The sequence below is a fragment of the Rhincodon typus genome, chromosome 30 (genome assembly GCF_021869965.1).
Source record: "Rhincodon typus isolate 14 chromosome 30, sRhiTyp1.1, whole genome shotgun sequence".
Classification (NCBI taxonomy): Eukaryota; Metazoa; Chordata; class Chondrichthyes; order Orectolobiformes; family Rhincodontidae; genus Rhincodon; species Rhincodon typus.
Genome location: NC_063361.1, coordinates 8,992,457 through 9,007,504, shown reverse-complemented (window position 1 = coordinate 9,007,504; position 15,048 = coordinate 8,992,457). Strand labels below are relative to the sequence as shown.

Sequence of the window (15,048 nt, the reverse complement as noted above, 5' to 3'; positions counted from 1 at the left end):
AGGGTCATTAACTCTGATTTCTCTCCACAGATGCTGCCAGACCTGCTGAGCTTTTCCAGCAATTTCTGTGATAGGGAGAAACTCTTCCCAATCATAAAACAATCAAAAGTGAGAGGGCCTGTGTTTAAAGTAATTGGAAAAGAAGCAAAAGCGATATCAAGAAAATGTTTTCGTTCAGTGAATGATTAGGGTCTGGAATGCACTGTCCAAGGCTGTGGTGGAGACAGATTCAATTGATGCATCAAAAGGGAATTATTCTGAAAAGATAAAGATCTGCAGAGTTAAGGGGAGAAGATGGGGGAATGTCTGTAAATGAACTGTTCGTTTCCATGGCCAGTGTAGACATGATGGGCCAAATGGCTTCTTTCTGCACTGTAACAATTCTGTAATTCAGAAGTTTTCAATATGTTTGGCAGTGATGTGTTAATATGACTGATTTCCTTGTTCAAGGTTACTCAATGATTGAAGTGCAGACTGGGACAGGTATGCACATGTACTGACCTTTTGAATAAACTTTCTACGTGGTATATCATTTAAAGCTTTTTTGAAAATGATTTGCAATTATTTGTATTATCAAGAGTTGGCCCTCTGTCAGAAGGGAAAGTGCAATGGATTTCTGGAGGCTGCTTTCGAACCCAACAGAGTGACGGTTTTCTTGCAATGAGATGAAATTTCACTCTTTTGTTAGTGAGAATAACAGAGCCCTTGTGTATAATAGGTTGACTGGAAAATATCTTCTACAGGTTACAATAGTGGCACTTATGATGCAGTGGTAGTGTCCCTACCTATAAGTCAGACAGACCTGAGTTCAAGCCGCACCTGCTCCAGAGGTGTGTAATAACAATCTCTGAATGGGTTGATTAGAGGATATCTAACCTAGTTGCTATTTTGTAGAGAATAACAGTGCCTCAGTGTTAATGCAGTTAACCAGTCTTAAGCTAATGTAGCCTGTTATTTTGCTATTATATAATACTCCAAAGACTTATTGATGTCTAATCCTTCACCACTTAATAGCAGTGAGCCCCATGGATCAGTATTACAAGACAGGTTGGTGGAGACAAATCTACCCGATGAAGACGTTAGCAGAGCCAAGACACTTTAGACAGCACAGTACTTCAATTTGATTAATGATGGGTGGAAATGCAGATATAGTACTCACCATCAGTGTCCGCCTTGCTTGCATTCAACACTAAATCTCTGTAATATCGAGAAGAGAGATATTGAACATCAGTCACTGATACAACCTGCACAGAAGGATGTCGAGAAACAGATCTAAAACTCATGTTTTTTCCTCATTGTAACAATCTAAGTTTTAATGATTAAATCTTTACAAACTACACGTCAGAAGGTGACACTGAGCAATGGTACTGTACTCTCGCATCGCTGATGGCAATTTCAATTGTGCTTCCAGACGATGCTATCACACATGGTTGACTCAGTGTTATACACCAATCTTGCATGTTATAAGCTTTTCACAGACACCAAATGAAAACCGCAATTCATTTATAAAAAAAGATATGATCTGGGTCAGCTGAATCACATTGCAACTGGCCACTGAATCTCCTATCTTTCACTAACTATATTCACAGACAGGGATGAAGGGCAGGATTAGAGATTCCATTTGAAATCTCCCCCTCCTGAGAAAAAGGTGGTGGGAAGGAAAGATAAACTGATGGGTTGGTGCTGGGGAGATTCCCACCATCTTCCCCTGTCCTGTTCAATGCTCTATGTTCCCATTACTACAGGTACTCTGTTCTGGGTTGGAAGGCTTTCCAGGGCCTGTGGCTAATTGAGACGCTTGAGTGGTTTATTACTCCCTGTGTGGATGAGAGTGGGAGAATGAGCAAATTGACCATAGCACCATGGAACAGGGAGCCATTCAAGAGGAGGGAGAAAAGAGAAATGTAATTGCGATAGAATAGTCAGGGGAATAGACACTGTTCTCTGTGACCAGGATTGAGAGTCCCAAAGGCTGTGTTGCCTGCCTGGTGCCTGGGTTCAGGTTTTCTCATCAGGGCTGCAGAGGAACCTGGCATGGAAGAGGAAAGATCCTGTTCTCATGGCCAATATGGGTAACAACAATGGAGGTAAAGGGATGAAAAAGGTTCTGCTGAGGGAATATGAGCAGCTAGGGGCTAAATTAAAAAGCATACCCAAAACAATAATAATCTCTGGATTACTACCAGAGCCACAAGCAAATTGGCACAGGGTCAACAAGATTAAAGAGGTAAACACATGATTGCTGTGGGAGAAAAGGGTTTCAATTCTGGGAAATTGGCACCATTACTGGGGAAGGAGAGAGTTGTTCCAATGGGACGGCCTTCACCTGAATCACACTGGAAGGGGAGTCCTGGTGAATTGTATAACTGGGGTTAAGGATAGGGCTTTAAACTAAATAGTAGGGGGTAGGTTCAGTTGCATGGCAAATTAGGGAAAAAGGCGGGTGTGGGGGGCCGCGGGGTAGTTACTCAGCAGAGGTTGTTAACGTTTCCAAAACAAGTTATAGAACAGACAGTTTGGAAAGGCTTATGTATCTAACTTCAGGCACAGCTCATTGTCACTGCCTACTAACCCGTAAGCATTCATACCCGCATCTAGGTAAGAATGAGGCATGACTGTGATGCCTCAGCAGTTGAATAGCTGTCAACGTTTTTATAGCAAAAGACAGGAATTAATTGAATAATGTGCTTTCTTTCCTGGTTAATGTTTTGAAAACATACAGACATCTGCTTGAAATATCAGGTGGAGCGTTTGCCAGAGGGTTTGGGTTAAAATTAGGCCTCACGTATTCGGGTATAAATCCTGTCACATTATCACTTCAGGACTGTCACTCAATGAGTCATCTAGATGGAATCAAAGTCCTTCCAAATTTTTAGGGCAGAGGTACATTGATTGTTGACAAACAAATGGTGAAAGGTTACTGGGGTAGTTGGGAACGTGGTTGTCACATCAGCCATGATCTGAATGAATGACAGTGCAGGTTTGAGGAGCCAAATGGCCTTTTTAGCTACTAATTTGCATTTTTGTTTGAGATATCATAGAAAAACTCTGCCACACAGTCATCCCATTCATATAACCACGCCCTCTAGGGCTTGCTCCATTGCAAACAGCTCGATTGATTAGTTTGATAACATGTTACATCATGACTTGGTTAAATCTCCGAGTAGCTCAGTGTAGCACTCAGACTCCCAGACTGGAAAGTCCCCGCTTTTAACATCCTATCCATATTGTATGGTGATGTCAGTTGTGGCTGGAGATTGGATTTGATATCTGGGCTCAAAGTCCCTTGAGCAGGGTGGGACTGACATTCCCATCCTTCTGATCATAGTCACTGCCCACAAATCAATAAATATCCAGCTCTGCATCTATGTAAGAGTGGGACACCACTGTGATGCCTCAACAGTTGAACAGCCTATCAGCATGCACTATTGAGGATTGCACATGAACTTGCAGCCTTGGAAGAGCCAGCACCTTGAAGAAACCTGGTGATGAGGGAGGGCAGGATTGATTAATGGAAGTGTCATAGTTTTACCAGTGCGGTTAAAAATATTGCAGAACAGTCAGTTCAAATGTTTTCTGCTTCAAATATTATTCAGCATGAGAATGAAAGCTGGATTAAAACCTCCATCCACTTAATTGAATTATTGAAGTTTCACTTGTATAGGAGCCTCGTGCCCAGTTGTACCTCACCGTTCAGTCACTGTGAGGGGCTGTGTCTTGAAACGATCAGAGGTTTTGCGATTCACGCCTGGGCCAATGTATCGTCTAGGCCTCCGACGTACCTCCAAGCTAGGCGCTGCTGCTAAATCAAGGCCCTGCGTTATGTTACCTTCATCAGCACTAGGTAAGGAAGAAGAGAGAAAGACAGAGAGAGCAAAATATAGACAGCATGAATGTGAAGGGAAAAGCAATTCACCGTGTGAGGAAAGTAAAAGGCAGAAGGAAGGAAGGGATTAATCCGTCGGGATTTGCTGCTTGAATTAAACATGAGCCTGGAGGACCATCACCTCGGTGAAAGGACACTCTTTGGTATGCCCAAGACTTGTTGATCTTACAGAGCCAGGAGTTGACTCTGAGTGTTGCAGACTGGCACATTCCAAGGTCCAGGACTACGTGCTGAGGGACGCACTGAAGTTTAAGGCAGCTGCTGCCAAGGTGCAATGGGGAAAGATCATCATCTGATGTCTTTCCGCCAAAGTTAAATGGGGGTCCGTTTAGTTATGCCTTAAATGCATGTAAATATAGTCTTGTACATGTAAGCGATGTGTTTGGTTTGTTGGATAGAGTCGAATTCCAATGTTTTTGTTTCACTGATATGCTACTGTATGGAACCAAACTGCATTTGTGACTATGTATACATAATAAAGATATTTTTTATGACTAAAGTATATTTTTGAAATAAATAAAACATGAACAAAGTAAAGCATCCGAATGCCCCTTGCTCTGTCAGTTAGTATCCATACTGTAAGTAACAGCGGTTAGAATAAAATTCAAAGGGGTAAAACAGCCAAGTCATGAATAGAAGCAAATTATTGCACTGCATAATGCCATCCACACAAGACATTGGCAATTTAATGGTAATACCATTGTACTTGCGGTCAAGTGCCTCAGGTTAATGTTCTGGAGGTATAGGTTCAAATTCACCCACAGTGATATTTGAATTACAATTTAGGGGGAGGCAGTGGTATTGTCACTGGCCTAATGATTTGCAATCCACTGTTAATGTTCTAGAGACATGGGCCCAATTTCCTATCAGGTTAGATGGTGAAAGTTGCATTCAGTTTAAAAACAAAGACTGGCCTAATGGTGACTGTATGCTGCTGGTTATATAATGGCTGGTTATATAGTGTCCCTGCCCCTAAGTCAGAAAACCCGGTTTAATAGGTATCTACGAAACTATCTGCCACTGTGCTCCTCAGCAAAGGGACATTGAGTGAAGACTCGCATTCATTCCCTTTTGCCATTTCACATAAAGCTCTTGTACACATGTTGTAGGTGGAGTCACTGCAGTGATCAATCAATATCATTTATCCCACTGCCACTTTTTTTTTAGTCATCGTACTTCTCAGAAAAATGGCCTGAGGAGTTCTAATAGTTCTGTACCTGAGGTGTCACTTATCATTTGGAGTTTTTGTCACACCCCATTCCCTTTAATCTTTTTTATCTACATTTAATTTTCCTTCTGCATTGCTCAGCTGTTTTTGGTTGGCCCTCCAAACAGATGTGTATCACAATGAAGAGAACTTTGCTTAGTTTAAAGGTTATGTCACAAGTAGTTGGATCCTTGTGAAACTTGTTCTGTAAAAGATTCCTGTTAAACTCTGGTAAACAGTCCGTGACCTCCTCATGGTTGCCTTACAGAAACCAACATGGAAAGTGGGGGTGGCCATGTTTGTGTGCATGTGGAAGGGAAATGATTAATGGTGAGGGAGGAGAAAATAAGAACAAAAAATGAAACTGAAGGTTTAATGAAGGGATCCAAATGGAAACCATGGCTATGTAGTAGTTGGAATGTAAGAGTAAACAGGGCATTTCATTTGCATTAATCCTGTACACTAAGTGTTGATTATAATACATGGGTAATCCAACTTGGTTGGAGGCAATCATGTGGAATTTACACGAAAACAAGGCATCCAGAACAATGTTTCCATGCCTTTATGCTCTACCTGTGTCTCCTCCCTCCCCACTTCATCTAACCTCATCAGCATATCCTTCTATTCCATTCTCCATCGTAGTTCTACCTGAATTCCCTATAAAGGCATTAAGACATTTTCCCCCAATCAAACTGCTCAAAGGTGGGATTACACTCCTCTGTAGCAAGTGGGACTTGAGCTCAGGTCTCCTGGCTCAGAGGTAGGGACATTACTACTGCATCACATGAACCTATAGTATAGAGCAGGGCCAAATAGCACTTAGCCCTTCCTTGGGCTGTTGATATTTTTAATCAAACTTTTCTAATGTGTTACCCCCAACTCCTTCCAGAACAAGTGGGACTTGATCCTGGGCCTATCTGGCTTAAAGGTAGGGACACTACCACATACCACAAAGTCATCTCTACTGTTCCTGTCAGTAATCGCTGCAGTAGTAGATTCCACATACTGCCTACTTTCTGGCGAAAGACATTTCATTATTGCAATTGTTAGTGACTATCTTATGATCCCTAGGGTGGATTTATACATTTGTTGATGAACAAGCTGCTTACTCATCGTCTCAACAGTAGCATCTGAGTCACTGCAGAGCCTGAGACTTCATTAGAATGGCCTCTGTAAACTGCATGTTCAAATGGCTATCCCTACAGATAGGCCCCAGAGAAATTCTGGTGATCTGAGACAATGGAGCCCACTTGTGAACTGGTCTGGACGTTGCTTGTTGTGGTGGAAGGAGGTAAATTATTGTGTGAACTGAGCCCTAGATGGCAGCAACCAGTCAGGGACATGTAGTATCATTTAATATATAAAACCAAACAGTGAATTAAACTTATTTTGCACTGCCTGTGCATCTTCATGGAAGTGAAGGAAGGGAATGAGAAAGGGAACTACTGCATGAGTTAATTGGCATCAGTAAAAAAATCACCATTTATCTCTACTTGAGGAGATGTAGAATAAGGATTAGGATCAACTCACACTTCAGTCGCTGTTAATTCTAGATTTTCACAAGTTAAAGCAAAGACTCTGATTGAGAAAACTATCTGTTAAAAGGTCACAATGGTGCAATCTTCCCTTTCAAACCAGTCTGTGTAATCCATTTTTCAAAGCCACTGAGAATCAGTAAAGCTGGCAACTAGGGATTCTGGAATCTGTTAAGAGCTTGGATCAGCAGTTCACCAGCTCTCCCATATGTCCCAACAGATTAATGCTTCCTTCAAAACCAACCAGAGCACTTAACACCTGGAGCCAGTATCAGTGAGCTCCAGTAATTGTCAGTCAGGGGTCTCCGAGTGGAAGTTGGTCAGTGATTATGTTCATGTTTAAAGATGCTCATGTGCTAGTGTCTTTAACAATTTCAAACAACGGAACACATTACTTTTAGCAAATGAAGTTGAGTCCTTAAATATTAGCCACATGTCTTGATATTGTTGTAAATACTTGCAGCAGTTTTAGTAGAAAAGGCAATCCACACAAAATATACTTCAGGCGTGTATATTTACCTAAGAAACATCTGTCATTGTTCAATAACCAAGGAAGCAAAATACTCACAGCAATGAATCAATAAAAGCTGTTGCACATTCTGCTGTACTGACAAACACACTGAAAGGTTAGGGTTCACAATTAATTGCCAGAAGCATGGATATCGAGGTCACATGTCCAACCACAATGTCTAGAAGTCAATTTTTTAATGCTAATCTGAAATGCAATTGGCCATGTGTTTCGCTTATCTACTTATTGCTAATTGCTAATATGTTGAACAACACTGTACACAATTACATTCTGCCTCTGTAGCAGACAAGACACATGGTAATGCAGCTGTAAACTAGACACGGCAATACTTGCTGGCTGTAAGCCTTCTTTGTTACCTAAATAAGCAACAAAAAATTTGGGCTGCAGACTGGGATTTAGTTACTCAATAACTATGCTCAGGAATTTATCCTCAGTGATTACATACTTAGGAAAACACATAACTCTTCGATCATTATTACATCGTGACGGTGTGTTTAAAGACTCTAATGGTGAACTAAAATAATGTCCTACATGGCTTCTAATGCTGGCCAAACAAACCAGGAGAGCTGCTCGGGATTAATGCTCGCAACTGAAATGTAGCAATGTGTAAGTCAGAGGGAACAGCACAGCAAGCCTCGGCACCTACACTTTCAGCTCACTGCAGCAGTTGCTCTTCTCCAGGAAATTGCTGCGGAGACAGCCCACAGAGACTCTCGTATCCACCACAGGACGCTGTGTGCCATTGCTGCCGTAACAGGAGACCTTCCGGATTGTCGGTGGTTTGTGAACCGGTACCTGTGGATTGTAGCTACCAGAGAAAAGAAAATTTCTTTCAGAGCTACACTGGGACCCTGCTGGGGAATTCCAAAATACTTTGAGCACAGAGACAGGCATTTTAGGGCAACAGGACCTTGCTACAACTCATGCTGTATATGCACCCTCACTCAGACCAACTAACTCAACCAACACAGTCCTCTATGTAAAAACCAAAAGAACTGCAGATGCTGTAAATCTGGAACAAAAACAAAGTTGCTGGAAAAGCTCAGCAGGTCTGGCAACATCTGTGGAGGAGAAAACAGAGTTAACGTTTCGGGTCCGGTGACACTTCAATGCACTACCCTGCTCTCTGGCCAACATCACTGTCTCTGGTTTGCTACAGTGTTCCAGTGAAGCCCAATGCAAGCTGGAGGAACAACACCTCATTTTCCGCTTGGGGACCCTACAGCCCTCTGGACTCAATATTGAGTTCAATAATTTTAGGGCCTAAACTCTCCCATGTCCCAGCCCCACACACCAGGCCTTGTTACCACATAGCCTGCCACTACACACCCCCTGTTGTTAGTCACTAACAGTCCCCATTAACAACTATTCACCCTCCCAGCCTGATCGTTAGCAACTCTTCTGTCTGTCCAATTGTCTTTCTCTCTCTTTGGGCTCTATCCTATGGTTTACTCCCTACCCCACCCACCTCTCTATTTTCTGCACATAAACTGACATTTTCCCAGCCACCATCAGTTCTGAGGAAGGGTCACCAGACCCGAAACGTTAACTCTGTTTTCTCCTCTACAGATGCTGCCAGACCTGCTGAGCTTTTCCAGTAACTTTGTTTTTGTTACAGTCCTCTATGTGTTTATTGAGATTACCCTTCAACGCATGTGTTGTTTGTCTCAATCCTCCCTGCAGTATATTCCAAATCCTAATTACTCTCTGAGTCAATACAATTTCTCTTAATTTCCTGTTTGGATTTATTAGTTATTATAATTATATGTTTTACATATTGACTTCCCTAGACCAAATCTTCACAAGACAACACATTTAGTGGATCAAAATACTTGAAAATTCGAATTCGGAAGGGGCAGGGGTAGAGGGAAGTCAGGCATGGTTCCCATCTTTTGACTATAATCAGTTGCTTCCTCCTGGGAATTGTAACTCCGTGTTTCCTGCTGGGAATTGCAGTGCAATAGGCTTTACCGCTTGCTGCTGGGAATTGTAAACCCCGTGCTCTCTGCTGGGAATTGTATCCCAGTACTTTCTGCTAGGAATTGTAAATCCCATGCTCTCGGCTGGATACTGGAACCCCGTGCTCCCTGCTGGGAATTGTAACCCCGTGCTCCCTGCTGGGAATTTTAAGCCAGTGCCTCCTCAATTGTAACTCAGTGCCTCTGCTGGGAATTGTTACACTATGCTCCCTACTGGGAATTGTAGCCCAGAACTCCCTGCTGGGAATTGTAACTCAGTGGTCCCTGCTGGGAATTGTAACCCAGAGCTTCCCTGCTGGGAATTGTAACCAGGGCCTTTTCTGGGAATTGTAACCCAGAACTCCCTCCTAGGAGTTGTAACCCAGTGCCTCGGCTGAGAATTGTAAACTAACTTTATTGTTCGGCTGAGATAACAGGAACTGCAGATGCTGAAGAATCTGAGATAACAAGGTGTAGAGCTGGATGAACACAGCAGGCCAAGCAGCGTCAGAGGAGCAGGAAAGCTGATGTTTCGGGCCTAGACACTTCTTCTTCATTTCTGAAGAAGGGTCTAGGCCCGAAACGTCAGCCTTCCTGCTCCTCTGATGCTGCTTGGCCTGCTGTATTCATCCAGCTCTACACCTTGTTATCTCTTTATTGTTAGGCTTATCGAATAAGTAAAGGGGGAGCAAAAATAGGAAGGCTGAGAAAATGGAGCAAATGGTAGGGTGGATGGTAAATTTATTGTTAGCCATGCCAATCAGAAATGTTGTGGGTTACCCTTTGTCACTGGTCTGTAGAACTCCATCAAGTTGACCATAAATCAATATTTTGAGAAGGAATTTGTAGTTTACAGAAGTATTAAAGTAGAAAAGTATTACAGGCGATGGAATGTAAGAGGAATTGATTCCAACCTGGCAGCTTTGAGATCAGCATCTGCTTTCTAGACCTTGTGTCCCCAAATCAAGTTTGCTTAATTGTTTTTTTTTAAAAATGTATCTCATCTTATGTTAACAAGCAACTTTGAAGTGAGAGGGCATAATGTTTACCATCAGTAAATGAACTCACATGGAGTTAGCTGGCTAATGACTGTTTGATACCAGTGTCCACTGGATGCCTGCAAAACATCATTATCCATTGCCCGACACTGATAAACGGCATCATGGCTCACACAAAACAAATGGGATTTATCATGCCGACACAATTGAACAACTTGAGCCCAATGGTTTGTTTCACAAGCAAGACCTCTCCAAACCGGCCCTCCTTCCCAATACTTTTCATCCCAAATTTTTTGAAATGGAGAATAAATGCCAAGGGTAATTTTCCACAGAGTTCTCCCCCCACCCCTCCCCCACTGAATTCTGGATTAGAAGCAGAAATATAAAACCACTGGGACATTAATTACTTGTGGCACCTGCCCAACAGCTCAAGCTGCACAGACATTACACATAGCTGGAAGAACGTCTTTGTGAAGCATTAACCTAGCACTGGTAGAAATGAAAGATTAACATTCCAACAAATTATATCACCTGTCCTTTATGATTAAACTCCAAGTGATGGATTTGCTACTTGGAAAGGAAAGCTGCATGACATTAAATATTGTAGCATGACTAACAATGTTACCATGATTAATATATGTAGATTTATTTCTCCACAGGTTTATGTTCCTTTGATATGCATCTATACTGTATCAGTCCTGCTGCATGTAACAGGCTTTTAGTTAGCCATATGATAGAAAGTTTTATTTTCTTCTTTGGGATCATTGTCATGTAAATTAAAAATGTAACAGAAAGTTCTGTTTGAGACACAGGGAAAGAGAGCATGAGAGGCAGAATGAGAGTGAAAGTAGAAACAGGAGATGACAAAGAGGAGTTTTCAAAGGAGAAACAGTCAAAGAGAAAAAGTGGAAGAGAGCATAAAAAGAAATGAGAGACAGAGTCAAAAAGCAAAGAGAAAGAAAGAAGTAAAAGAGCAACAGAGATAGAAAGTTGGGGAGAGAGAGAGATAAACAAACAGTTTTAAATCAAGAGAGAAATGTACAGAAGAAAGCAGGAGTAGAGGCAGAGATACAGAGAGGAAGACAGAAAGAGAAAGGCAGAGGCAAAGACAGACAAATAGATACAGAGAAGAATTGGGAGACAGAAAGAAATGCAGAAGTGAAATAGAGACAGACAGACATAAAGACAGAGAGAGGGAGAGAGAGTGAGAACAAAGAGAGAAACAGAACAAAAGTCACTCATTTCATTTACCAGAAGGTAGCATGGGGCATTTCAAACTGGTCAAGAGTTCCCAATGACATATTTTATTTTTATTTAAGCATTCTTTGGGATGTGAGCATCACTGGCAATTTACTTCTTATAGGTAGTTGCCAAGTTGAGTTGGAGATGATCTTTTGAACAATGCACTCAATGTAGCGATGGTACTCCACCAATGCTGTGAGGAATATTGTTGAAGACTTTTAACCCAGAAACAATGAAGGATTCAAGGCAAGGTGGTGTGTTGACTTGATGATGATGATGATATTCCCATCCCACTGCGACAGGAGGACTATGCAATCCCTTACAACCTCCTGCTCTCTTGAGTGTTGCTTAACTGTCTCAGGATAACATGCTGAACAAGCCAACAGTTTACTAATCTCCAGTTCAGTATTCAACCAATGGAGCTGACTGTATAACAAATTAGAATGACATATTCTTTTGCAGATATAGAATAAAATAGAACTACAAAGACCACATGACAACATTCTCCAAGAACATTAAACTTCTCTGAGACACAGGATTCCTTTGCATCAACTTCAAGAACCACTCACGTGTTGATTGAAAACACAAATACTAACCTGGCCCGTGGAGATAGCCCAGTGATTTGGGTCTCAAGGATAGAGGATCGCTGTGGGAGAGGCAGAGATTTCTCTAAAGCATCTGTCACCTTTCCTTTCCTGCAGACATCAATCCCATGGAAGTGAGAATCGCCAAGCCTGTACCCTGATTTCCATCCTTCATTCCTAGTGTTTAAACTTTGGACATAGGAAGAACTCTTCTTTTCCATGGTGTCCTCTTCTGGCTTTATGCAAAACAATTTCTTTAGGCAGTCCTTTACTCCCCGAAGTTTGAAAGATCCGTGCAGTGTCGACCTGCTTACAAGGCTCTCCAATGCTTCGGACCCTTCTGGAAGAGAATATCAATTTTCCAAAGGTTCATTTTCCTTTTCCTTTCTCAAGAATTTGGAACTGACGATGGTCTTTTTCTCCAAGGTTGCTAATTTTTTCGGCTAACTCGCAGTGTCGCTCAGCCTTGTACCGGGCGATGCGTGCTGCCCTGGTCTCGGTCAGCACGTTCTCTTCTGGTTCCATAATATTTGTGCCATCTGTTGGGAAGGGCAGAGGGTTTTGGTAGGAAGTGATGTTCTAGTGGGCACTGAGAGCTACGGTAGTCAGCTGCCTTGCCAGTATATGAGAGACTGGCACTCTGAAGACCCCTCTCCTCTCACTGCTAACGAGAAACAGATAGAAATTTTTAATAATCAGCTCAGAATGAGGAAGAAAAAAACAACCCTGGAGAGAAAGAGTAATGATAATTAAGATAAGCAGGGGAAAAATGAAAACAAGAGTTCAGTCACATGCAAGAATTTTATCTTTCCATAGGTGCAGGGCACATTTGCCTGCTCTGATTCATTTGCTCAATGTATCATTTTTTTAAATCATGGAGCTTCCATATTTTGTTATTTCATTTATTTTGTATCCAGGTTGAAAGAATGCTGTTCTGGACAATAGAATTGTGATCCCTGTCAGTCTAATGTTAGCAATAAGCACTGCTCCTGATTTTGATATTGGACTAATCAAATAGAACACATTTGTTTGTCTGGTTCAGTGCTTACCATACTGACAGATACACCAACACTGCCCGTGTAACATTTCGGGCTAATAGTCACTTGGGTCAGTTGCAAGGGAAGATTTAAAATGACGTGTAAAGTACCTTATATCAAGTTTTCTGAAACTGTGCATCTTTTGATGCATACAGGATATACATTGATCCTGACTGTGAGCAAGAAAGGTCTCCAGCAGGATAAAAAAAACTGAAATGTCTATGGCAATCATTTTTAGCATTAAAGCTTTCATCAGCATTTTGAAATATTTTCTAGAGTTTTGCTCATTTATCTGCATGTTTTCAAGATCTGAGGACATTGGCTTAAACTGGCAGGAATATATAAGGAGTAATTCATTGAGATGAATGAAGAGAACAAAGGGCCATCATCCACCGACCTGGACAGTGATTAGGATACAATGTGAGAGAAAGCATGAGCCAGTAACAAATGAGAGTGACATCAATCTTTCATTTTTGCATGTTCATTTTCTCATAATCTCATGTGCCCTAATGTTTATGGGGAGATAGAGTGAGGCTAAAAGCTGTCAAAGACTTCAGCAAGATGCAAGAGGTGGTGCTAATAGCAACATTACCACTTTATTTGTGTCTTATAGCTCAACCTTCCATCTAGCCTCCAGCCAAATGAATGGTCGGATGGTAAAGGGTAGAGGAACACCAGTAGCAAAAGAACTATTGGGAGTTGTCTCTAGAATTGGGAGGAGGACCATGGATAATTGTGTGTGTGTTGGGGGTGTGGGGGAATGAGGCATGCAATCAGCTTTGCAAGGGCGGAGAGTGAGGAAAGATCCAGTTGAGTAATGAGTGGGAGGTCAGCAATCCGAAGGGGAGAGTAGAATAGGGACATGAAGAGGTCATCCCTTGATATTCAGGAAGCTTATAACTGGGGCTGAGTGTGGCCAAAGGGTTCGTCCTGGTCTGCAGAGAGTGCTGAAACCAGCCACATAATACAGCCATAAGACCACCGACATAGGAACAGGAGTAGGCCATTCAGCCCCTCAAACTTCACCAACCCATTGGATCATGGCTGATCTGACACTCCTCACGCCCACTTTCCTTCCCTTTTTCCATAAATATTAATTCCCTGACTGATTAACAATCTATCTCAGCCTTAAATATACACAAAGGACTCTGCCCCCATAGCTCTCCGTGGCAAGGAGTTCCAAAGATGCATAACCCTCTGAGAGAAGAAAATCTTCCTCATCTCAGTCTTAAATTGGGGGCTCCTTAATTCTAAGACTATGCCCTCTAGTCCAAGACTCTCTCACGAGGGGAAACATCCTCTCAGCATTTACCCTGTCAAGCCCCTTAAGAATCCTACCATAGAATAGCTCCTTCCTCCATTTTAGCTCAGTGTTCCTGTTGGTGACCCTTCCAGCATCAGTAAGTTTGACATTGGATGGCCAATGTACAGTTAATGAAGCACCCCCACCTCTCCGCAGTGGAAATTCAGACATCTGCAGATGTAAAAATGGCATGGATGCATTTCAGTTTTAATTGTACCCTACTCCCCTTGCCCAACCTCCAGCAATCCTCTCCCTTCCATCATGGAAGGATCAGTTTCGGGACCATCGTTTTTCAGCCCAATGATTCTCACCGCAATTTGCCATGGATTAACTCAACTTGGTCCTTTATTTTATATATTATGTACTTTATTTTCAGAGATGGTATTATATGCCTCTGGAGTAGGTGCGACTTGAACCTGGGGCTCCTGGCTCAAAAGTGAGTACACTCCCACTGTGGCACAAAAGCCCTCAAAAACCGATCCTCTTCAGAATCCATGATCTTTGTGGCAGCTGCTCAGTAAGTCAAGAATGAGAAATGTTGTCCTCGTACGCACTATGGCTGTGACAGTCCAGGCTCTGCTCCAACCTCCTGATTCTGATGGAGCTGCTAGAGATGGATGAGAACATAGGAAGACTGTGTGGGACTAAGTGCACATATAGTTCAGCCTACAGGATTCCAGATATTTAGAGATAGGGCTGACAGGAACAAGCAATTGAATCAGAGATAGTAGGAACTGCAGATGCTGGAGAATCCGAGACAACAAGGTGC

General features: G+C 42.2%; 1 protein-coding gene across 1 annotated transcript in view; it reads right to left on the bottom strand.

Annotated features, from left to right (window-relative positions):
- The window catches only part of LOC109915964 (supervillin-like), a 156,739-nt gene that overhangs the window by 99,763 nt on the left and 41,928 nt on the right, over positions 1–15,048 (bottom strand). The window contains exons 3-4 of the mRNA XM_048614388.1: positions 7,804–7,965; positions 1,160–1,197 (exon numbers count right to left, since the gene is read on the bottom strand). Of these exons, the coding sequence (XP_048470345.1) occupies positions 1,160–1,197; positions 7,804–7,965 (200 nt within the window). The remainder of the gene's footprint in view (positions 1–1,159; positions 1,198–7,803; positions 7,966–15,048) is intronic.